The 25,708-nt window shown below is 39.8% G+C and overlaps 1 protein-coding gene and 2 long non-coding RNA genes across 3 annotated transcripts in view; 2 read left to right on the top strand and 1 right to left on the bottom strand.

The window, feature by feature from the left end:
* Positions 1–1,567: 1,567 nt before the first annotated feature.
* Positions 1,568–16,624, bottom strand: CHRNB4 (cholinergic receptor nicotinic beta 4 subunit). The gene is made up of 6 exons (XM_031616364.2): positions 15,185–16,624; positions 10,747–10,892; positions 9,412–9,456; positions 9,177–9,286; positions 5,314–6,286; positions 1,568–3,408 (listed from the first exon to the last, which is right to left on the bottom strand). The coding sequence occupies exons 1-6, from the start codon at positions 15,237–15,239 to the stop codon at positions 3,268–3,270; spliced, it is 1,470 nt and encodes a 489-aa protein (XP_031472224.1). The 5' UTR covers positions 15,240–16,624; the 3' UTR covers positions 1,568–3,267.
* On the top strand, positions 9,367–12,158 carry LOC149916242 (uncharacterized). Its single transcript, XR_016470270.1, has 3 exons — positions 9,367–10,210; positions 11,023–11,104; positions 11,500–12,158. It is a non-coding gene; the product is annotated as an uncharacterized LOC149916242 (long non-coding RNA).
* Positions 16,625–16,671: 47 nt separating the features above from the next.
* Positions 16,672–25,708, top strand: part of LOC149916241 (uncharacterized) — a 33,921-nt gene continuing 24,884 nt past the window's right edge. Inside the window, exons 1-2 of the long non-coding RNA XR_016470267.1 lie at positions 16,672–17,843; positions 18,122–18,232. This is a non-coding gene — a long non-coding RNA (uncharacterized LOC149916241). The remainder of the gene's footprint in view (positions 17,844–18,121; positions 18,233–25,708) is intronic.

Below are 25,708 nucleotides of genomic sequence, written 5' to 3'. Positions count from 1 at the left end.
ATGTTTTTTTTTTAATGGAAAACATTGCTGTAAAAACCTTGATTTGTTTGACGAACTCAAACCTTATATTTGTATTGGTTTGTAGTCTGACATTTTTAGTGCTTCCGTTTCTCCAGAAAATTTCTATTTTTGAAATTTTGTCAAGAAAACAAAATGGAAAACCCTGTGAGTGTCTGACAAGTTAAGCTGGGATGACTTTATTTTTACATAGGTGGAGCTGCTGAGAGGCAAATATAGCATTTCTGAGTTCCAAACTGCAATTTTATGAAGATAAAGTTCTTCAAAACTTTTACAACTTGGGTGAAATTTTCCATTCTAAAGTTTGCTGTGGATCAAACTACTTCTGAAAAATTTACAAAAATACAATCATTTTTCCAAAGCACAACTAGGGAAAAGTTTATTGCCTTACTCATGATTAAAAAGGTGTCAGGTGGCTCTAATATATGGAAAGCACCAGAGCTCACCATATCCTGAATGAGGAGCCCTAGCTCCTAAGGGATGCTCCTGGGGGTAGGGGTGTGCCTCTTGAGAGCCCTTTCTGTGTTTGTCAGGTCAGAGGCCTCCATTTCCTTGAGCTCTGGTGGCTGCCTGCTGAGATGCAAATCATTTCTGAAACTTTTGTCTTTGCAAGAGATTTGTCTGAAGGAGCAGTTATGGAGCCAAATGTTGTCAGCTGTGGCTGCTTGTGAAGAGTAAGACTGACTGTGAGGGAGAAGTTCTGGGGCCTTGGTTCAATTCCATTCAGGCAGCATCAAATGGAGAAGTGGAGAAGATGGGACTGGGGAGAGGGGTAATGATTGGTAGGAGACTGATGGCTGAGGGTGCAACAGAGACAGAAGTGCTGCTGTGGGGAGAGGAGCACAGAAAAGGGTCTGTGCTTCACGCAGATCCAGCAGCAGTTTGCAGGGTAGACTGCAGGGTTTGAGGCTGACTCACTGTGTCTCTGGATGCCCCTCTCCCCTTGAGAATGTGCAGTGGTTTCTGACAGCGCTGAAGTCTGCACTGAGGTCTGTGCTGCCTTGCTCAGATTTGCTGTTCAAGGTTCATGGAATCATGGAATGGCCTGGGTTGAAAAAGATCACAAGTCATCTAGGTCCAACCCCCTGCTATGTGCAGGGTTGCCAACCAGCAGACCAGGCTGCCCAGAGCCACATCCAGCCTGGCCTTGAATGCCTCCAGGGATGGGGCATCCACAGCCTCCTTGGGCAACCTGTTCCACTGCCTCACCACCCTCTGAGTGAAAAACTTCCTCCTAATATCCAACCTAAACCTCCCGTGTCTCAATTTAAGACCATACCCCCTTGTCCTATCACTATCCACTCTCATAAACAGCCATTCCCCCTCCTGTTTATATGCTCCCTTCAAGTACTGGAAGGCTCCCTGGAGCCTTGTCTTCTCCAAGCTAAACAAGCCCAGTTCCCTCAACCTTTCCTCATAGGAGCTCCAGCTCCAGCCCTCTGATCATTTTAGAGGCCCTCCTCTGGACCCGCTCCAAGAGCTCCACATCCTTGTTGGATGTGGAGGGTTGTTGTGGGATTTAAAGAAGCTCCACCTTTACACTGTCTGCGCAGCACCGGCAGCTGCTCTGGCTTCCCTCTGGCTTCTCTGTAAGCAGAAAGAACTACCTAGCAGCTGGGGCATTGTGTGCACATGTGCTTATGATATTCTATGCCATGGCAGCTGCTGGCAGATAACCTAACACAGAGGAGTCTCCTGGGATGGACAAAGTGCTCCTCCATTCCCTTGGGTTGTCTCTCATCTCACAGCCACTGTTTCTGTTGCTGCAGTAAAACAGCTGTGCTATTTAGGTTTAAGATTAGATATTTGAGGCGAGAGAAGCAGATTTAACCCCTTTTGAACTCCACCTTCATCCAGGCCCCGTGGGGTATGTCCAGAGCAGTTAATGTCTGGGAGAGGACAAAAGCATTGCCACCCCTAGGGGGAGGTGGGGAGAGAACACATGGGTCAGCAAAGGTCTTGGAATTTCTGTGAACGATTGGGAAGGTTTCTGTGGCACATGTATATCTGTGTTATTATCTGTAGCAGTGATCTAGATAGGGACATCACTAAGGTGAACTAAACTAAAGTTCTAATGAAAGCAAATCAGGTCAGAGCCTGCTGAAGAAGACAGCTTTAAGTGTCTGCTAATCCTCTCCCAGGACAGGTAAGCCAGATCCCCTGCTCAAGTAGTGAATTTTAAATTTGTTCACCAGTCATTTGTACCTGTCAGTGCTTGTAACATTGGTATGTGTCCTGATAACACCTCTAGGAGAAGCTGAGGTTGGTTTAGCTTGAAGAATATCAGGACTGCACTTCTCTTTGTGGAGGTTAAGAGGTAGGCTGAAACCGTGTTTGGTGGGATGCTCAGGCCCTCATCCATCCTTTGCCAAGACACTACCTGTGTTATGTACTTTTATAGCACTTATATGATTGTTTAGGATGGTATTTAAACCTGCTTTAACATCTCCTCAGCAAAACATGCAGGTTTGTTCTCAGGTGTCTTAGCCACTTTTCACAGCTGGTTTGTTCCCAGGATGCTTTCTTCTACTTTTAGCCTTAGATTCATGAAGGTGAATGTGAATGCCACTTATATGAGCTGTTAAAAATTGTAGGAATGTTTCAGGACTATATATAAGGGAGAATTTTTGCATTTTATTTACATTTTGTCACTGAACAGAGCATATAAATGTTAATATTACATATTAATTTGGCCTCTGTTGATTAACCTACTAGCAGGGACAGCACAATGAGAAACCAGGAGTATGGCTCTGTTTCTCAGTTCAGTCTTAAATATCACAGTCAACACAGTTAAACAATGATTCCACCTGCCACGCTCTGTATAAATCAGACACAAATCATTTTGATGCATTTGAGGAAATAAATGCCTCCTTTGTAGTATGGTAACTGCAGTATTCTAAGGAAAGAAAATGGCTTTCCTGAGGCAATGTATATAAAATACCCTTTTAATAAATAATCCTTGTGAGCCAAGCTGGCACATTATACAGGAAATGTCTTTCTCTAATATTCAGGCTTCAGAGAGTTGAAAAAAGAGCCATGAGATCACCAGAAGTACTGAACTCATTGGGAAAAATGATTTTTTTTTAAATATATTTTTTCCTATCAAAATAATGTTGCTGCTTTCCACATCCCTACCGTACATCCGATGGGAGAGCAACTCGTCTGACATCTCTCTGGATTTAGCAGAGGGAAACTGAGAGCAGGATGAGACCCAGCATCTGTGTAGGCATTGACAATTTTAGATAAGAGCTAAGGGTTCGTGGCAGCAATGTGGTTTTGAAAGAGTGGCTGCAGAAATAATCCAACAGTCCCCAGAACACAAACAAGGACAAATATCCAGAGAAACAGCCTGTCCACTACCATGGCAACATACTTCCAGTCTTCAATGACCTGGAAAAAAAAAGCCAGTTAAAGATATTAGCAATTTGTCATGTTATTTTGCTCTTCCTCTTGCTGATGCAGTCTTTGTTTATGAAAATAAAAGGAAATAAACCTCAAGGTCCAGAAGGATTTTTTCTCCTGCTATCATTCCCAGCAGTGGAGAAAAATACTGTAAATATTTCTTAGCTGTCTTTGATGTGTGAGGTACAGGGCATGGCTGCCTGGTGTTCCGGAAGGACCTACGGTGTAATCCAATTAAGGATTTTTTTTTCATTAATTTTAATTTGCAGCTGCTATTAATCTCTTTGGACAAAGAGAGAGAGTAATTATTGCTGCTAAACAAGGTTAGCCTCTGACTTTTCTTACCAGCAGTCTTCTTAATCAAGGGATTTAATGAATATTAATACTGTTGCTTTTTTAAAATCCCCTCGGCCTTACATGTGTTGTGTGTGAAACAGACAAAATAAGGCTAGTCTTGGATTCTATCTTCAAACTGAAGTGACTTCCTGGCTTTCATTGCAAAGGATGAATATATCAATCTTTGTTTGCATCTCAAGAATGATTATTTTTCCTCTGTCATTGATTCTCGTTAAACGTGGGACATTGTCACCTCAGTGACTTCAGCATGCTTGTCATTTGTCTTGTCTCTTCAATTAGAACAAGACAATTTTTTCCTTCAGCACACACTTCTAATTCCCACTGCTGCTAATGGAAATTTTGCACTTCTGAAATGAGGCTGTAGTAAATGCACACTAACAGTTATCAGACCGTGATCATGAAGGAAGGTAGCAGAAATTAAGGTTACGAATCCATAAAACAGTAATATGTGGTATCAGAGGACCCTGTGTGAAAAGCATCCTATTCATTTTTAATGTATGAAATACCCTTGAAAGTTGCTCCTAGTCTCAATTGGATCTTTTAAAATGCAACATATTCTTGCAAGGATTGCTGAGCTATTGGAAAACTTTTTGCCTGCTTTGTGAAGTGTGCTTCTTTTCAGTCAGTTTCAATGCGTGTAGGTCGTGTTGAATGTTAGCATCTGATCTTTATTTATATTGACAGTAATTTCAGTTAATAGAAAACATGAACTACTCAGCAGCATGTTCCTCAAGGGACTTCTGCAGTATCAGAAGCCAGGTTTCATTTAGTCTGCTTGGCAGGAATGAAGAACTTACAGTCCTACTGGGATCTGGGACTGAGCAGGATGAAGAGGGGATGCTTGGCAATTTTCCTTAACTGTGATCTACACAAAACTGAACCATCTGAGTATTTCTGAGCATTATCTGTGGTGTGTTTGCACCAGCTGTAATGTGCTGGCTAGTAGCTCAGGTATGGGAATGTGAACAGGACAGCAGCAGCACTACTTACAGGTGCCCCGAATCCTGTCCTTCTCATAGCCAATAGCAAGTGTGATTTAACTCAAATGGAAGAAGTATCAGTTCTGCTGGCATTTGAATTTTGATTCTACCCATTGTGTTTGCTGTAACAGAGCAACTTAAATAGCAGCTCATCTTGCTGAATTAGAGATCTTCAGGTGTTCACAAAGGTTGAGCTGCAGGTACATTGGTTAACATGAGCTGATGTGTTAAAGTCTGTCTAAATATGATGGGGAAAAATATTTTCAAATAGAGTTCTGTCTGACCTGGCAGTCAGCATTACTGTTTTCCCTGCCAAACACTACTTGAAGGTGACAAGACAGCTTTTTCAGGGGTGCTTCCTGACTTACTGATCAGCGTTCTCTTTTTGTGTGGTCATAGTAATTTACCAAATTAATATTCATTAAGGTTTTTTTTTTTTATCCTTTAGCTAGAATATCTTCAAAACCTTCAAGGTAACTAGAGAGTGCAAATCTCCTTCCTGCATGAAAACATGCTACAGAGGAGGACAAGGGAAGAAGTTTGGAGATTTACTTACACTCTGGTCGTTGTCATCACTTTTCATGTGCTCTGCTATAAAACTGACTCCATCAATTGCTTCTTGGACTTCAGGAGAAAATTTTGTGCCTGTTCTTAACCTAAAATCTCGATGGCTGCTGACATTGTCAAGAGTATCAGTGATTTTCATGTCATACTTTTTGGCAGAGGCTGTGTTCACAAAGTAAGTAGAGTTCTTGTAGAAGTTGGCTGGGTCCATGCAAAGATTCTCTGCTCTTGTCTTTTTGCAGTTGCAGGGCTTTTGCCGTGGAGAATTATTTTCTGGTCGCTTCATGAACAGGTAGGCTGGGAGTCTTTCAAGGAAAACCAACTTTACCCATGGAGGCATGGTGTGAGTACTTGGAGATCTATGGTGGACATTGAGTACGCAGACGCTAGTAACTATCGAGAAGGTCACCAGTACCATTGTAAACATGAGATACTTCCCAATCAGTGGCACGTCTAGAGATGTTGGAGGAACAATTTTGGAGATCAGCAGTAAGAACACGGTCAAAGCAAGCAACACAGATATGCATAAGGTCATTTTTTCACCGCAGTCTGAAGGCAAGTAGAACACCAGGATGGCTAAGGATGTAATTAGCACACAAGGAATTATAAGATTGATGGTATAAAAAAGAGGTTTCCTTTTAATAATGAAGTCATATGTCACATCAACATAATTGGGATCCAAAGGATTTACAGTTCTTCTTCCTGGGAGTGCTACAATATCCCATTCTCCACTTGGTGTAAAGTCATCCATGCTTGCCATGGAAGTTTTAAGTACCATATCAATTTCTGTATGATCATACGTCCAAGACCGGAACTTTAAGGTGCAGTTTTGTTGATCAAATGGGAAATGCTTAACCTCAATCTTGCAGGCACTCTTGTAAATTGCTGGAGGCAACCAGCGAATGCTTCCATTATTCTGTACAATTGCATTTGTGTATAGTGAAACTTCATACGTACCATCCGCACTAATGAAAGAAACAGGGCAGAAATAGGAGAGAAGACCAGCAAACATTAAGAGGAAAAGTTCAAGACAGAAAAACTTCATCATTCTTTGTCTTGTGGGCCTCAGCTGCTAGAGTTCAAGCTTAGTAAGATTTCAGTATTGAATTCTATATTGTAGGCAGCTATATCGTTTGACAGGGAGATTAATGTATGCATTTCTCCCAGGCAGAGAACTGATATTTTGTCCAGTAGTTACAGTAAACTATTTTTATAAAATGATCATTAAATAAAAAAAAATGTGCACATTTTATCCAAAGAACTCAAAGTATTTTTAAATATTTCTTAAAGTAATTAAGGCTTATAGCATCTTTGAAAGCTGGGTAAAAATGGGATCATTCAGCATGAAAATGGAGATACCTTTGATTAGGAACACAGCCACAGCCAGGAGCACACAGCAACGCTCCCAAATGACTTAGACAAGGAAATAGGGATGAGCAGTGTTAGCTGGAAATGCAGGGAGAGTGCAGGCAGAGAAAATGTAATTATGTGGTTTATAATTTATCACATAATTCCAGTTAATGTTTGCGTGTTACAAAACCAGGACAGACAAGCCCCGGAGTTCTTAATGCCCACAAATGATCTTGGCTTTGTATCTCCTCCAAATGCTGCACTTCCCCAGGAGAGTCTCCTGTGTTATGATGGGTCTTTTAGTTCAGGGAGAAAATCATTGTCAGTCAGCATTCAGAGTGGTTTCCTGTCCAGTATTTCTGGGCAAGCAACATGGGGTTTTTTAACCTACAAAGTGTCCCGAGGCAGTAATTCAAAGTGGTCAGTTGCTGAGAAATATTCTTGAAATCTAATGTTTCTTAGCATGTTCAGTGCTTTCTTCCAGGTGTGCTATGCATCACCTTTCAAACTCAGCCAGTCTTACTACCAAAGGAAATTATTACAGCAGGGAGGAGCAGCTGTCAGTGATTCTTTCTTGACAACTGAGGAAATGCAACTGCTTTTATTGACACTGGGTTAGCACTGTTAGACTGCAAAAAGGAGTCTAGGCTAGATACATCCCATCTCTTTTTGATAAACAAATACAGTTGTAAAGAAATGTGTATAACCTAGAGACAATATGTAAATAAATGTATATAATGTAGAGACAACATGTTGAGTGTAAAAAATAAAAGAGAAAAATCAAAGCATAAACCAGTGAATATCAACTGACTGTGATTAACTAGTACCCTATTACTCCAGTGGGACATTTGCTTCTTAGAAGTTAATAAAACAATGTCATTAAAATAGAGCTGTTTTGGTGCTAAGGCTGATTTTCCTAAGCAAGGAATTACTACAAGCATCCAAGGCTTGGCACCTGTGTTGCTGCTCTCCAGATCAGTTACGTTTAGCTGTGCAAAGGCTTCCTGCTGCTGGTGAGACCCTTGTAGCTGGCTCAGTAGGCAGTGGAACAACCAGATGCAGAAGCAAGTGGCAGCAGTGCTAGGAGTCTTTAGTTTTCTGCCATTCTGTGGGTTTTTGTTTGTTTGTTTTGGTGTTGTTTGTTTGTTTTTAGTAAATAAATGATATCTCTCTGGCATACTCTGTCTCCCTGAGTTAGATTTATAGTTAAGCCATATGACACAGTGGGTAGACTTCTGGGCTGACAGTATGTGTGAGCTTTTGCTGGCTGCCCTTGGCTCTGAGTCTGATGCCTATGAAACATTGCTTCTGCAGGAGGAAGTTGTAGGAAGGAGATGATCCTTTATCTATGGGTTTAATTTGAACTTTTGTACTGCTGTAAAAGTTTTGATATGGGGAGGCTTTAGCTTGTTTCTGTGCATTTAAGAAGCTTTCAAAAAGTGTTCCTTGCCCCTACAGTCCATTAAGCGTTACCATTTGGGGAATAAGGAAGAAAGAAGCCAGAGGGCAGTGTCACAATTTAGCAGAACAAGATTTGACCAGACAGAATACATCCTAATCCACTGGCTGAATTATTTTGTGACTAACGCAGTAGTTTTTAGTATTTAAATATTTCTCTAATCTCATCTCCAGCAGTAGGATTCCAGGGACTTAATTCAGATATATATAAACTTCCTACGTTTCCCATCTGTACATGTTAGTAAACCATTACGTATTCTTGAATTCATTGGTTTTCAAAGTATCATGAAATTGCATTATACATTTTAATTACTGTGTTTTTGCTTGTTGTTTGTTTTTGTTAAAGACTTGATATCATTTACTTCAGGGATCTGCTAGAGACTTAAAATAAACAGACACAAAAATTGGCACATATTTGTTTGTGGAAAAGCAGTATCGGATTCTTCTACTACCAAGCTTTTCTTTTTCTTAGTGCTGTGAAGCAACAGGGTCAAATGTTGACAGATTCATGATATGTTCTTATAATTGATTTTTGAATTGATTTTTGAATGCTTGATGAAAATAGAACATAATCTGGTTTTGAAAATGAATGTTAACTGTTGGAATTCTGGTGCCTGTGACTTTGTAACAGGTTTGTGTCCTGGAGTCTGTGTTGAAAGGACAGAAGAAGTGGGAGGCAAAAATGTAGCTGAGTGCCTAAGGTATGGGATAGAAATGTCTTTTTGGAAATGTGATCAGTGTGCAGCTGTGCTTGTACCTACAGTTCATGTTTACCATATAATCTAATCTGATAAAGACTTGTGTCTCAGCTGTAAGCCTTCTCATGCTGCAGACATGGCCCAGGTCTGCTGGAATCTCTAAGACTTTGTTTTGCTGAAATCTTTAAGGCCAATAACCTCAGTCAGATGTACTTGATACTAGCTATAAGTTACCAAATTTAGCTTTGGAATTTTATAAGACCTATTTCATTGGTTCTGATGCTTTTTTTCTTGATACATGATTATGATTTTGTTTGCTGTCTGCATGAACTACGGATGTTTTACTTACTTATTGTAAAGCACAATGTCTGGCAGCCAGATATGTTTTGCAGGTATTCTCAGCATATTTATTCCTTCGTAGTCAGAAGGCTTCCAAGCCAAACGATAATCAATCCACTCCTAAGAGAGGAATTGTACAGTTGTGATGGGAGTATCCAGACCAGACAAACAAAACAATCACTATGATGGAGTGAAAGCAGTTGTGTTTGTGGATTGCAAGAACATGCTTCTGTGGATTTTATTACCTGATTTAACCAGACATTTGTAGTCATGATCTGCTCTCGTTCATTCTGCAGGGAAAGACAGAGAAGAAAGTTGTTCAATATTATTGCAGCAGTATACTGTCAATATATAGTAACTCTCCATGTATATGGCTGCAAGTGGCTTTTGACAAAAACAGCTGTGACTGGTGTGAATGTTGCTACTTGGGAACAATTTCTTCCCACAAGCTGACTTTTTTTATTTTTTTTTTCCCCTGAGGATTTGATTCAAAACAGAAGGCACACTTTGGCCACCAGAAGCCCAGTAATTTGTGTAAAGTTTATGTAAGGTTTGTCATGAAAGCTCTTGGCTGGCAGGCTCTGCTTCATGGAACTGGTAGAAGTTTCTCTGCAGCAGATCTGTGCATCTGGGGTTCTACTGAATGAACAAGATAGGAGATCAGAGAATTGGGAAGATTTCTGCAGAAAAAGAAAATGCTTCACTGCTGAAGATGCTTGATATTCTTAGAGCCCATAAGATAATTTATTTTGCCTTCTGCCCGAAGAGTGAAGGCACAGGGAGACAGGGACTGAACTGCATCATTCTTGATCCCTGCCCATGCAGAGAACCAGCTGTCTGTGTCCTTTTTCACCCAGGGAAAGAGCAACAGAGCTGAAAGCCCCAATTCATGAAATCATTCCCACTTATGTGCTAGATTTTATTCACCCTGCTGTTAATGGCTAAACCTGTCTTGGCATCAGTAGTCCTTGGAAGGACTGTTAAACATATGCTAACTTGGAGTAAAAATGTCTTTCAGACCCTTTGAAGTCAATCTTTTTGAAGGTGAGGAGTTGCTTACATGAGGATTGATTTAATGTTTATGATTGATGTTTAATGATTGATTTAAGCTATTCCAGACAGAACTAGCATGTCTTTCTCTTGGTAGCATTTCACTGTGCTTTGCTGATATACTGTGGGATCTTAAGCTATCTTCCTGGCTTGTTTTCATGCCAGTAAACCACATTTTGCATTTTGTAACACAAAAGAAGGCTTAGTATTACATACACAGTACAGAATAGATCCTGACCTAGTGTAACTTATGTCAGCTGCACCGAGATGATTGAATGATTTTGATTTTTGATGAGTGGGATTTTATTGGGTGAAGATCTGGCTGCTCTCCTTATTGCTTAGGCATAGACTGATCTTGCTGTTGTAGATGAATTCTGAAGTAAAACCAGTAAATAGCATGTGTGGGCCCTGCCTACTAAATATTATGTAGATTATAAAATAATAGGGACAGGTAACAACAGTCTGACTTTTACTTAGTGTGCTGTGCAGATAGTAATGAATTAAAAAGGAACAGCTTAATTTGAGCTTACCACACTGATGAGCTGTGCCAGGGAAACCTGCAGTTCTATAGATACCAACTGGGATGAGTTGACAGCTGGGCGAATTAACTTGTTGTACCTGTCAGGACTCAGTAGGTGGTTCATTAGCTTTTCCTCAGCATCTGCTGCAGTGCTTCCTGTAAGACATCAGATATGGGGTTATAGAAGAGACACCAAGGGCCACGCCGTGGGGATCACAGAATTCCTGTGCATCACATCATTTTCATGAAATAATGAGGGCCTTTGATTTTCTAATGATTGTTGTAGGCTTGCATGAACAGAAGGAATGGTGCTTACACCAACATCCTGCTGAGCTGGGCTGTCTGTCACAGAGCACAGATTAAAGCAGGTAAATCAGGGTGCCGTGGGTTTCTTTCTACAGTATGAGGTAAAGCTCAGATTGACAAGTATTTCTGGGAACTCAGTTGCAAAGTGGAAGCAAACCCACGCTCTTATCAGAAGAGAAAGAGTGTTTCAAAGATCCCAGTGAAGGGAGTCTGGGTGTGACTTCTCTCTTCATTGTCATAGGAGGCAGAAAAATGATTGCAGTCAGTCTTAGAAACTGAAAGAGCTATCAATGTGGGTGAGCTGCAAAAATCATAGTGATAGCATGCTCTTTGGTAGCCTGCAATGTTTCTGTTTCAGAATGATTTTCTATGAAAATTAGAAGTGCTAATCTAAGCCTTATTTCATGTGGGGGGAAAAAAAACCTGATTTGGACTAGCAGAGATGTTTCAATCTTAGATGGCCAAGGCTGGAGTTCGGTAACTGCAAAATACAGGATCAGCAAGCTGCTATCAAACAAGCCTGAACATTTTGCATAGAGCAGAATGACTTATGGCACAACTCCAGAGCTAAATGCATCTGTTCCATGTTCTTACTTGTGCTTTTTGATGATACTCTTCAAACCTCTGTTGGCCACACAATAATAGTGATGCCTAAGGTCCTGGTGACATCCTGCTGACTGTATTGACCCCTTGCAGGGGAGCAGTTCTGTCTATGTAGAGTAATTCTGTGTTGTGTGATACACTTGATGGGGATAGACACAGGTATTTTTAAAAACAGATTCTAGTCCAGTGAAGGTTTGATTCTTCAGTAGGAAAGGGTACCGAGCTACCCCAAAAAGTGCAGAAATGAGAATAGTGTCTCTGCAGCATATTTGCTTAATTGTTCTCCAGAGTGGTTCCATGCAGTAAAACACCACATAGGAGTGTTTTAAATTTATTGTGCTTTTTATGCTGTAGCATATCCATGAGATCCCGAGAAAGGCAGATGTCAGAAGACCAGAATGCTGTATACAAGCAGCCAAGGTCTACGTGCATTTTAGTGTTTAGTTTCCACGTGAACTGGGCTCCAGGCTACTGGAGGGAGATGGATCTCTCTTGAAATTTGGTACTTCTGAATTCCACTCAGATTAATAAATACTATAAGAACTTCTTGTTTATGATTCAGTAAGCAGGTAGAGGGATGTGGAAGAGAGCTTTGTCAAACAGATCTTTCATTTTTCTAAGAGCAGCTTTTTCACTCAAGCTCTGGGGAAAGGAAGAGATAATCACCAGGCTCGTTTTAATTCTGTTAAAACCAGTATGTGCTATGGCACATTTGTGCCACACATGCTTAACCATAACAATGTCCTTCAGAGTAGGCTTCTCAAGTACATCCCAAGCCATCTGGGAGAATACCAGTGTTGTGTTGGTTTGTTGTCTGATTCTCACTTGCTTTGCACTTCTTTCTAAGTCATTATAAAAGCCCTTGTACCATGTAATATTTTAATATTATGTTCATTCTCAGTGTAAGCCTCCCTAATCAAAGGCTTATCAAGCTAGAGCTATGCTGATCCTTGCTAAGCTCCAGATTCTGTTGGTTTTTTTTTGCTTGTGTTTTGCAATTAAGATGGAGCTAAATTTGATACTGTGTAGAAAGTGGGGCTGCACCCCAGGAATGGATCATTTTATGTTTAGGAGGATAGCTGAAAAGCCTTGTGGTAGCTACAGAGAGAATCTTGGTTAGTTATTTTTATTGTTTGTGGTCTTTTTTCAACAAAAATCATGCTGCTGCATATGTAAATGATATAACAGACTGCTGAGGTTCAAATATAAATAGATTGTTGTTTGGTTTGTTTCATACAGTGCTCACTGAGTGCTGCTAGCAAAGAGTGAATTCTTGTTTGAATTGTTTTCACTGTCAATAAACTGTGCAGATGAATAATTGCCACGACATATTATAGAAATGGTTTGTTAAATAAGGAATCCCTTTGAGATACTCCTCTCTGTTCTTAGGGAAGGGACTCCCACAGTGAAGGATTATTCCTTTCAAAACTGCCACCTCATCCCAGCCTTTCAGTAACTTAATCATCAAGAATAAATATCAAAAGGGCTACTCTCATATTTCAATTAGATGCCTATATCCAATACCACTAGATGTCAGCAATGCACTGCTTTAAAGGTTGCTAGGTCCAATCTCCTGTAAATAAAGTATAAAAACAAATGGTTCTAGAATCATTTTTATCATCTATTTTCCGTTACCAATATTATTGTAACCAGATGTCACCTAATGAAAACAAAATTACCAGTCATTCAAGTTTGTCCTTTTCATGATGTTCATGACTGCACTGGAATACTTATGTTTTTCCCCTCAGAGTTGGAAAAAATGCAAGTGCACTTTTTTCTGCTCACTAATTCTTTTTTTTTTTTTTTTTTTTCAAAGTAGCAGTCATCACCAGAAATGTTACAGGGAGTGAAATGATGCTTTTGGACAGATGATCTTAACAAGAATGATGAAGCAGCCTTCATCTGGGGGTAGACTGTATTTGTGTACTGGAAACAGTAATTGGGAAAAAGTACTGGAGTGGATCCTAAGCTAAAGAAATTGTAGCCTCACTGAACATGCTGCACATCTGTTCCATGTCAAGGAGAGCCAATTGCCTATAGCTTGCAGTGCAGATTCTGCAGTAAGTTTGTGTTCTCTGTGGGAGTTATGACCATTAAAAAAATTGCTCCAGGATGCTTCCAGTTTCACAACAGAAGAAACAAAAACAGATCTCATTCATTACCCATTGTAATTTTTCCCATTTACATGGTCTAATTTATATATATAAAAAATGAAATATCTCTTCAGGCTGTGCTCCATTGCTTATTTTCATAGTGGCATTACAAATATGTTAGGCGTGAATGGAACAGAATATGGAGCAATGCTGATAGACACAGGCATGTGCACAGTTATCACTGTCTAAATGGTAACATTTAACATAAGGCATGCTTCCCCATATCCCTGACCAGACATTTTAATAACTGTTGAAGTAATATTTGCTTAGAAATAATACCTTGTACAACATATTTCTTTTTTGTTCTTTCCTCTATCACATATGATTTATGTCAACAGTGGTGACATACCAAATTCCCATCTGTAATTAGGAAATAGCAAGTGGGATGCAGCAACAAGATGACATTTATCTTCTCTGAAATCACTTAATGATGTTGTTACTTTTCAGTGGACTCAAGTAAAAAGGTTAATACAATATCTTACAGTAATGTACACTAATTTGGAATGCTTATTGTTCCAATAGTAGTAGCAGTGAATTTATTTTATTGTAAAGACTAATTTAATTTTCCTACTGCGATTAATGGGAATAAAAAGGAAATTCTAATGAGTTTAAAAATATGTAATCTAAGGTAGGCCCTCACTCTGCTCCCAAAGCAGATGTTTTCAAAAGTTGCCTTTCAGTAACTGAAGAAGGAAAAACATGGGCTGAATAGGTAAATATGAGAAAAATGTGATTTTGTCCTAATTCAGTTTCAGTTTTGCTCCAGACATTTCAGTGGAGTCGCCCTGTGGAAGATGCTCCCATGGTAAGTGTTCTGTGCTGCTACTGAGCTGTGCGTGTTGGCTTAAACAAATGCAAGAAATGCTGATGGGCTAAAAAAACTGGTCTTAATAGACACTTACATTTTTTAACATGTATTTATATATTACAACTTGATTTAATCACTAGTTACATACAAGTCAAACAATTAGGAAGTAAGAACTTGGCAAAATAAATGAACTTGGGTCAATAATTGTAGAGAAGATCTGTCTCATGGTTTATGTCTTAGTTCCATTTTTATTTTTTCACTGTCACTACTTGCTTTTCCTGTCACAGATGATCGTGGAAGAATCGAAAGGAGCATTCTTTAGTGATTATCACTGTAATCTCCTACTGCTCTGTCATTTTATCTCCAACTTACTGTCGGTACATATCCATAATAGTGGATTTGCTGCTATCTCATGAGCCATAAACAATACTAAAACAATATATTTCATGCATCTTCTTAAATTCTGCAAGCTACTGAAGTGGTAGAAACAGTTTGAGAGCTTATATCACTGTCCTACCTCCTAGCCACAAAAGCTATCACTGCTCTGCAAACTGTATCTGAAAGAAAAGATCACTTACCGTTGAAATAGAAGGAGCCCACTACAAAGAGAAAGAGAGTGTACGTATTCCTCATGGCAGTAACAGGAAGAGGTGGTTACTGCTCTTCAATTAAGACAGCTGGCAGTAGGCTCTGTTGTCAGGGTTGCACAAGCAAGAGATGTAAAAGCAATCCTGAATCTTGGAGGTATTAAATCCCTGGAAAGAGACAGACTGTAGGACCTGGCAGAAGCATTCTGCAAAGTGGAGTTTTCATAAGCATTGTGGTCCCTCCCCCTTTGCAGCTGTTTAAAGAGCTTTGTGTAGAGGAAAAGCACATAAGAAGAGGGAACATAATGTGATAATGTTGAATGAGAGGAAATGAAAGAGCGAGCTAAGGAACACGATCCGCAGAACAAAACTGCTTAATTTGTGCTACCAGATAACATTTGGAAGGCTTTCTGGTTAATAAATGCAGGAGCTGGGAACAGCAGCGTGAGAAGAGCTGGATATAACTTTGTGCTGTAGGACCTGTTAGTAAAAGTCACGTGAATAAATTATAGACCTAGCAGAGGTCATCTTCTACGTCAAGAGAAAAGGTTGATTGTCTGATTACAACACTCTAAGACCCACACGTATGTCCTGTGAACCAGAACTCCAAAAGGCTTTTTGGGAGCTGCAGAAGAGAAAGGGGGAATTTGTTGTCAGTAGCATTTGGCTGGATTTCATAAGGAAATAAATGCAGCCTGCTGATAAAAGGCTGTAGCCATGAAGATTCTCCAAAGCAATGATAGGGAAATTCTGTGGAAGTTGTCATTTACATCTGAGGAGTTCAGCAAAGTGTACAGTATTGTGTGTTTTGAAACTTGCCATGGAAATATACATGGAAGGAAGGAAAAAAAAAAGAACTTACCTGTCCTTTGCAAGCACCGTAGGACAGACTGAAGCTTCTTCACAGAAAAAAGATGTTAATCCTGTAATTACTATTTTATGCCCATACTGAGATTCCTCTCTGCTTAAGGTGATCGCAGGATGCAGTTCTGCTCTCGTCCCACCTCCCAGCAGTCAGACTCCCAGTGGAGACATCCCTGATTTACCAGCATAACCTTTGTATGCACTAGGCACTTTTTTTTTACTTCTGCATATAGCACAGTTGCTGCGTAACTGCAGCTTTTTGGAGAAGGTCAGCTGCTGCTGTTTTAAGACAAACTCTATGTTGCTTTGAGCAATTATTTATCTTCCCCCTCGGCACTTTAGCCACCTTTTTTCCACTAAATAGACCAGTATGTTCTTTTGCTGTCTTTAAGGGAGCTACTATGAACCTTACTCAGTTCTTTGTTGTTGTTATTGTAACTGTGCTGTCTACAACTATGTTACATCCCTGAGCAGTTCATCAGTTGTTTTGGGCTCATTTCTGTAGGTGGAGAAGATGAGTTCAGTGCGAAGAGTAGAAAAGCACTCTCTGCATGGATTTTTATTTCTTTAAAACAAGCTGGTTTGAGTCAGCTTTGATGAAGTATCTTGAACTATTGCCTTCCCTTTGAAAACTCAAGTTATATTAACCATACCACGTCCTCCACTGAGGCTTCTCAGTAGTCCTTCAAAAAACTTGCAACCTTCTGTCATGAGATGTATGATTTGTTCCTTCTCACCTTCACCACTCTCCTTTAATGTAGCACCCTCAGTTATAATTTCTCAAACTTTACAGTGTCGTTTTAACTGTTATTTACAAAAATGAAGGCCTTTGATTTCTTCTAACTACGGCTTGCTGTTGCCTCTTCACTAAGCATATGAACATAAATGTGTCGTTGTTGCTCACCTTAAAGATTAGGTTCAGCCTGGTATCAGAGGTCCCCTGTGCTAGCCCCTGCATGTTATTGCAGGTCTTTTTTTGTGCTTCTATTCCTGCCTTTTCTCTCTTATTCACTTTGTGTTAGCTGGAGTTGATTTACATGTGAGGTTAGAATTCTTTCAGAGTAGCGTGGGATCTGACTGGGGATGAGAACAAACAGAGCAGTCACTGTAGGGACAGTGCTTGGATGAAAAAAGTCAGTGGAATCCCAGTAACTGCATGTAAATGGACTAACTGTGGTAAAAATATAAGCTGAAATAAATCAGAGGAGTAATAAAGCACATGCAGAAATTGAGCTTTCCTGAAGAAAATGACTCTCTTTTAACAGTCAAAACTCTAGTATGTCCCAAGCAAAACATTTACACTGAATCCCCTGCTTATTGCTCCTCACCACCAGTACTTGGCTTGTACCTTGTCTGAGACCTGTGTCATCAGACCTCCTGTGTTTGCTAGGCAATGCTATCTTCCATAATGTTTGGAGAATTGCTCCCAAGTAGCTGCTCCTTCAGTTATTAAGAGTATTGTTGAGTAAATTACCAGTCTACTGGGGAAGAAAGACTGCATCTGTATCTCTATTTTTACTTTCTGATATATGACCTATTTCTCCTCAAAGGCAAATCTTCCATCTGCCAACCCGGACTCTATGCTTCAGCAGCAGTCACAGGAGTAACAGATGTATGGACCCTGAAGCCATTGAGCTTGCACCATCTACACTGCTTGATGCTTAAGAATTGAATAGCAGCTCAAGATAGAACAAAACTGACTAGGATATATTCATTCAGAGAGGAAATACTGGAGCTTCCAAAGCAAAAGCAGCATGGTTTGCAGTTTTTCACCGTAGTGAGACAGGTACAGATATAGGGATATCAATGGGAAGAACAACAGCACAAAAAAACTTCAAGGTGGAAGGCCACAGTTAGTTTCTAGCAGTTATGACATGTAAATGAATTTCAAGGCTTAACCCGTGTCTGAACTGGATGAATAAGGGACTTCAGATCATCTTGTAAAACACTGGCATTACGGAACAAATAAGATTGACTTAGATTTGTGCTTGCAGAATAGCTGTCACTTTCTGCTTGAAAGTTACTGCAGAAAATGTAAACTAATGGCAAATTCTGTATTTCTAGCATCTTATATCTGAATGAACTTCAGTGATAACTGCCAAGGTCCTGGCTCATCTCATCAGCATCAAGGCAGACTTGGCATTCTGATCAGCTGAAAGACTGAACTTTTTACAAGTAAGTTCTGTAAATATCCACTGTGTTCCACTTGCAGGTGAAATCATGGTTTTGCCCAATCAATGTTTTCTAAATGAGTTCACCAGAACAGATGTACTGGGACTAACATTCTGCATTTTTAAAATATTTTTTCCCCTATTAGCACACATACAGTTCTGCTAGAGATGAGATTACACCAAATTGGTACTTCAGCCATTCTAGTGCTGATTTGGGGGGGAAAAGTTGTACTGCTGTAGCCTCATTAAATCAAGTCATACTACAGCATTGCTAAGTCTACAAAGCAAAACAAAACTGGCACTACAGTTGGATGACAATAGCTGTGTCCTCATACCAGACAGTTAGACAGTTATTGTTAGGATGAAGGGGGAAGGGCATGGATGGATGGATGGATGTAACATGTTTGGTATGTTGTCATCTATTTTGTATTTATTTTTGGAATTTACTGAGGTGTTTTTTTTTTTTTTTTTTTTGTAAGAGGTTAGCAGATGCATTGTATGGGATAATGAGTTTTCATCCAGAGATAAACCATACATTGGTGGCCTATGTGTGAAATGAATTCATGAAGTCCACTTCCTACTGCATCAGTGTGTTAATATTTGCCTTCCAAATGGAATCTGACCAACATGGATGAGTATTTGTAATAAGCTGTCTTCAGAAAGAGTACAATTCCATCCCACTTCTGCAAATGATGGTACAAGACAGGGCTGTGGTTGCTACCAAATTATCAAATAACATTCCTTTAAGGTTTTGGACAATGGTGATACTGTATATAGATGCCTGATATGTCATCATGTTATTATCTGCCCCAAGCCCTCTCTGGGTCACTGAAGAGTTCCCCTGGATGTTCCACAATATCCTTGTTGTGAAACTTTGAAAGTGTGGCACAGATGAGTGGATGTTGAGGTGGATTGAGAACTGGCTGACTGTCAGAGCCCAGAGAGTTGTCATCAGTGGTGCATAATGGAGGATCTGATTAATTTTAATATCTAAAGGGAGGTGAGAGGCAAATGGATAAGGCCAGGCTCTTCTTAGTGGTGCATAGTGATAGGACAAGGAGCCATGTCTAAATCTTGAACATAGGAAGTTCCATACAAACGTGCAGAAGAACTTTTTGGTAAGGATGACAGAGCACTGGAACAGGCTGCCCAGAGAGGTGGTGGAATCTCCTTCTATGGAGATATTCAAGACCCATCTGGACGCCAACCTGTGAGGCTGCTATAGGGAGCTGCTTTAGCAGGGGGGTTGGACTCAATGACCTCTTGAGTTCCCTTCCAACCCCTGCAATTCTCTGATTCTGTGATTCCAGAGAATTACCAGTAATAACGCTGTGACTATGATAATAACACAAATGATGCATATAAATGATTCCATAGAACAGATATGGTTCTGGCTCTCACTGTCAAAATACAAATGATTCGGGATCAATGAAAAAGCCACCTTTTGACCTTGTAATATGTCTGATGGTAGATAAAACCACTCATGGAAAAAAATGGTTTCCTTTCCTGGTTGATTTTTTCTAGCTATTATTCTGTACGTTTTGTGAACTAGCAGGTGAGTTTTATTTGTACTTTCTTTAAGGCAGTAATAGTAAAGCATTTGACACTTAATATTGTCAGCATCATTGACCTTAAAAACTGCACAAATGTTAACAGTTCCAGACTGTTTTCTAAAGCACTGCAGAAGCTCTGCAGAAGCAGCAGCTGAGGGTGTGTTATGCTGTTTTGTAGATGATGCTTTTATTTTTATCAATCTTTTTTGCATCCTCTTATATACTTTGAGATTCATTGCAGCCTAGCCTGTTACTCACACATACAGTCCAACATTTCAGTTCTGTGCTGACCAGCATCAGTATAGTAATAAGCCATTTTAATGATGTCTAAATGTATCCACTGAAAGCCTAATTATTCAAGTAAACATTTATTCAAGTATTGCATTTTGAGATACATCTGAGATGTGCATTTGTTGGTATTCAGGAGATTTGAGGCTGGAAAGAACTAGTGCTTTATTGAAAAGGAACATTCTGCTGAGTACATCAGCTTGGACATGCCTGAGTAGGTTCAGGAGCTGGAAAAGGTTTGATGTAATGTTTGAGGATAGCCTGAATATTTAGCCTGCTAGCTTTCCTGTTTTGGGACAACATGGTAGAGTCTAATATCAGTTATTTGGTAAAGTCAGAGCTATATTTTTTTTCTCACTATGGTGATCTATCAATGTGGTAGAAATAAGAAGCCCATGTTCATTATTCACTCTTATAACCTAGGTTAATCAATGATTATGAGTCTTTTAATCTAAACTTTGTGATGCTGTAACTATTCACCTCCATTAAATCATATAAACTGACATATAAATCTCATATAAACCGTACCATGGCAGGGTTAAGCCCAGCTCATGAATTACATCATTAAGGGATAGCCTCATTGAAACACTCTCTACCAAACCCCTAAACAGTGTTACTGAGTTCATGCCAAGACACTGTTTGAAATGATCTCTATTCTGAAGCTGAGATCACATACTGAAAAACAAAACCCAAAATTTATAATGTATTTGCAGGCAGAACTTCATGTTGTATGACTGTGATGGCTCAGGAGTGTTGGATAAATGTTAGAAGGTAAAAATAGCTATAGGAACCATCCTCTGTATAGACTTTGATGGTTGGAAAGTGAAGACAGATACCTTATGGGGATTTAAGTCTAATAATATTTCCTAATTATCAAGCTGATGATTTAATGGAGGCTAAAAAAGGGAAGTGCAGTTGAATTCTATCACTGAGTTAATGAGAGGTTTTCCTTTGTGAAAAATCACAAATAAAATCTGAAAGAAACTCAGAGATATGGTTGAATTTTAGCTCAGTTTGTGTTACGCAAAATTCCAACTGATAAGAAAATAAGAACAGGATGAGGAATTTGTAAACTGAGTGTAAATTCTCTTCTTAATTTTAGAAAATAATGACTGAATGAAAATAGATTGATTCCTCTAGAGTGCATGTCACTCTTATGTCTCTGGTAGAAAAGATGTTCTCCAGATCTCTAGATTCTTCCTTGAAGTTTACTGAGGTGAATTCTCTTGGGATGAAAAATACAAAAATCTTTCAAGTGAGATTGTATAACATGATGAGGAGATGGGAAATAGACCTATGAAATGGCCACTGCAGAACAACATGGCCTAATAAAATAAAATAGATTTATGTAGCCAGCTCATGTAAAGCACTGGAGATCCTATTGATGTCTTTGAGAATGTACATATATAAAAGAGGGAGAGGAACTAAAATTCTAACTAGGGGAAAGTGCTTTTAAAGTTTCAGTAGATAAAGTACCTGTCAATGGAAAATGCAATGCTGGGGAATATTTCAAGCAAGATAGTCTCACCATGTCAGAATGCAGGAAAATGCCATGTTTTGCAGTGATTTACTGGACATTTCTCAGTCCACTTCGTGGTGCTCATCACGTTCTTTAAGATTTGTGATGGATTTAGGTTAGGTAACCATTTTTCCTTGTCTTATATGATAACAGCTGAAGTATCTTGGGAAGTTAATTCCCACCCACTGTGAACTCAGCCATTATCTTCCCTCCAGCTTCCTCTCTTCAAAGCTTTTGATTCATAGAGAGAAGAGAAAGTAGGTCTCAGTGTTTAACTTCACTTCCAAAACATCAGGTGCTATAGAAATATCTAAGATAATTGCATTGTTTTCTTCTAAGACTACATCTATGCTCATTTTAGTCCACAGATCACTTACAGCCTTTGTTCTTGCTGATCACAAGTTTTTGTTGATATTTCCTACAGCTCCTGCCTGAGTTTGAAATATGCTTATTTTAGTTCTCACCAGGATCTCATCCATGAGGTTTGGTCAGTTATTCTTTTCTGTTTCCTGATGAAATAACTCTCTTTCTTTCCGTTCCTAGACTGTGATTCAGAAAGAATTTGATGCTTGCTTCAGAAAGACACATTATCTCAGAAGCTCCTTCCTAACACAGATAGGAGTATCAGCTTGGTGGCAGTTATACGTTCTTTTAAAACATTGTAAATGAAGCCCAAGACATTCCTGTAATGCCTGCACTTTGTGTGGAATTAACAAAAAAAGAGCTAAGTATGTGCATGTTTAAGGACATAGCTAATATGAGGGTGTTCCTATGTGCGATGTAAGCATTTTTGTGTGCTCTCACTTTTTGAAGTAAAAAGTTTAAAAGTAAATTCCAAGAGTAGGAAGCTTCATGATTGTCTACCTTGCTACATTATTTGGGCTAAGAAGCTATGTTTCCTTGCCTGCCAAGCCTCTTTAATTCTTGCTAGTTTCCAGTGTTCCTATAAAAGCAGTGTTACATCCTTTGACAGAGCTTCTGTGAAAAGTTTTTTGTATTTATAACATGCTTTCTAGAATTAGAACAGTAGAATTGCCCCTTTTAATTCAAATTTATGTATTCTGCTTTATCAAACCAGCTTTTTCAGTATTTATACCTTTCCACTGAAACATCTGCAGCAGCCTGTAGTGAAATCCTACAGCAAACAACTGTTTACTATGACTGCCAAAAATTACAAAGTGTGCAACGTTGCAGTGCAATAAAACATAGGGGTCCCAAGGGTACAGACAGTAAAGAGTAAGCAGGCTGAGCAAAGGCAAACACACATTCAGTGACACAGATAGAAATTGTAAGGTGGCTTACTACTACTGTGTGCTCTGCACTAATTGGTGAGCTATTGAGACAAGCTCTACTGAATGGTAGAAGTAGATATTATGAATAAATCACATACAATATTTTCAAGCAGTTTGTGGAATTTAATGGTGCAATGCCAGACCTGCAGATCGTGCTCAGGATAGTGCAGTATGAGGTTTCTCTCTGAAGTTGGTGAATTTTACACAGGACAGAATTGTGTTAAAAAGATCACTGTTTACTTGGCAGTAAAATTGTTTATCTTTTCAGGATGCCTCTATATTCTGCAGGATGCTAAGAGCAATAGATAACTTTCTGGTGCATATGTGGCCATTTGGAAAACTCAGAAGTGCTATGGTGTAGAGCACATTGCTTAATGTGTGAAGAATTTCCCTTAATTTCTTTAAGTCATGCTTCTTCACTGAGGCAGAACTGCACGTTGCTCCATCCTTCCTTGCTTTCACTGTGCTGATCCTGTGCCAGTACAGTAATGGCTGGTTTGTGCGCTGAGGCTTTTAGGATAACACATTGACACATATGGGTTATTCCTCTGTCATTCATGTAAGGTGTCTGCCCGGAAAAAATACAGCTATCTGTAGTGAAGTCCAAAGGTTTCTGTCTCACATCCATGGTGGAGGGAATGGGAACATTCCCTGTCTGCAAATTCTAGCAGAAAAATAGAACAATGAAAGGTAATTGTACTGTTTGAGATTCACCTCTTTATTTGGAGCTACTGCTTTTCAAGAAGAGTGAAGGTGAGAAGTGCAGAAAATGGGCTCTGGAACACAAGTCTGAGAGCCAAAAGAGTTGGACTTTGTTCTCAACTTTATCATGAATCTCAAGATTCTAGATAAATACCAATCCTGTTTAGTGGTAGAGTTTCCCCAGTTGTAAAGCAAAGATGAGGACTTCCAAAGAATTAACTAATGTTTGTAAATGGCGTGGATAGCAAAGAATGAAAAGGAATCGTGAGAACATAAGAAAGCTCAGTATCACTGTGGCTTTTACACTTAAATTCTAATATCAGAGGATTTTGCTTCTTTTTGAACATCTGCACAGAACCACTGAAGGACGAGCTTTCAGAAGATCTTGCCTCACTCTCATAGATGCCTGCTCACCCCACGGCAGCTCTGAAGGTCAGAGGTGTGTTGGTCAGTCAGCATTCCAGAGGGCTCTCACAGATGTTCTTCCAGCAGCTCACATGGCTCTGTGAAATCGCTGTTGTCTGCTCTGGAGGGGCAGAATGCTAGATGTTCCCTGCTCCTTACCGAAGGGCACTTGAGTAGGGACCACCAAGAAGTCTTTCATCATTCATCTCCATTGTAAGCTACAGAGAGCTTTCTGCATTTGTTTCCACGTTGGTTTGAAGATCTTGAAGGGAATTCAAGTTCTGGAATTGATATTGGGTTTGTCTATTGTGAAGCTAACCTGGCAATACTGCTTCAATGGGGGGTAATAGTCATTCAAGTCCTTTTAGCTTTGTAATCCTTTTCTTTCTTCGTTCTCTTTCTCAAAGGCTGAAACCTGAATGTAGCTATAGCGATGAATACATCTTGAGCAGTAACTTGCATCTTCACTGCCTCAAAATGAGGGTTGTTGAGATTAGATGAAAGCAGTGGTAGAAGCCCATGAAAAAGCTGGAGACTGGTTGGACTTCCACTTCAACATCTCAGGCTTTTGCAGTTTTAAAGCACCCAGACACTCAGACTTGCAGTGCAGTATGGGAGGTGATTAGTGAGATTCCTTTTTATTTTAATCGCTTCAGAGGGACATACTTGAAAATAAACTCCAGTTTAAAGTTTAACAAAGTTTTGCTGGAAGTGAGACTTCTCATGGCTGCTGTCAGTGAGTGCTGGATCCTTGTTTGACGTCAGCTGAAACCTAGCAGAAAGGCCTGTCTTGTGTCTCTGCCATGAGACCTCCTGTGTTGTGCTCCTTGGATTGTGCAGAGTAGGGAGAATAAAGTTTGTGTAAGAGTGTTGAAACGTCTGCTGTTTCTGCCTCTGGGGAGATCTGGGATCGAAGGTGCAGGCAGTGGGAAGGATCTTGGAGGAGGGAGGAAATAACTCCTGCATAGTTGTCTACAAGGCCATAGAAACTCAAAGTAAGAAGCTCTTTTGTCCTGTTTCATAGGCTCATAGAATCATTTGAGTTGGAAGGGATCCTTAAAGCTCATTTAGTCCAAATCCCCTGCAATGAGCAGGGACAGCTGCAGCTACATGGGTTGCTCAGAGCCCAGTCCAGCCTGACTTTGAATGTGTCCAAGGATTGGGCACCCACCATTTCTCTGGGCAACCTGTGCCAATGCCTCATCACCTTTAGTCTAGAATTGTATGATGGATCACAGCTGAATGCTTACTGTGATTTTAATGCTGGACCTTCTTAGAAGCGCTGACAAAGCAGGTTATTGCTTGGCAAGTATTGAACATATGACAGGGATGTTTTTGATATCTCTCATCTCTTTAAAAATTAAACATGCTAAAAGTGAAGGAATATTGCTGGTAAAGATCTACAGGGCACGTGGTTCTGTGAATATGAGAGTGCAATAAGCTTAAAAGCTTCAATGAGTGACTTCTTCCAAGGTTACTTAAAAGGTGTTTGGGATTGTTTTGGGAGGGTGAGGGCACCACAGATTCTCTGTGTGAACAGGTGGGCAGCATTTCATTAAGAAAACTGCTCAGAATTTTTTTGATTGCCGAATTTGTTGGCATGTGGTCAGTGAAAGCAGCATTTCTGCCTCTTCCTAACAATTCTTCAGGACTCCTTGTTGTGGTCTGGCCTCACTAATCAAAGCGGTGAAATGTGAGCAAAGAAACAGCAGATGGCAACA

This window comes from Phasianus colchicus, chromosome 12 (genome assembly GCF_987193195.1).
Source record: "Phasianus colchicus chromosome 12, bPhaCol1.hap1.1, whole genome shotgun sequence".
Classification (NCBI taxonomy): Eukaryota; Metazoa; Chordata; class Aves; order Galliformes; family Phasianidae; genus Phasianus; species Phasianus colchicus.
The sequence above is the reverse complement of the archived record's forward strand: the minus strand, read 5'-3'. Positions and strand labels throughout refer to the sequence as shown.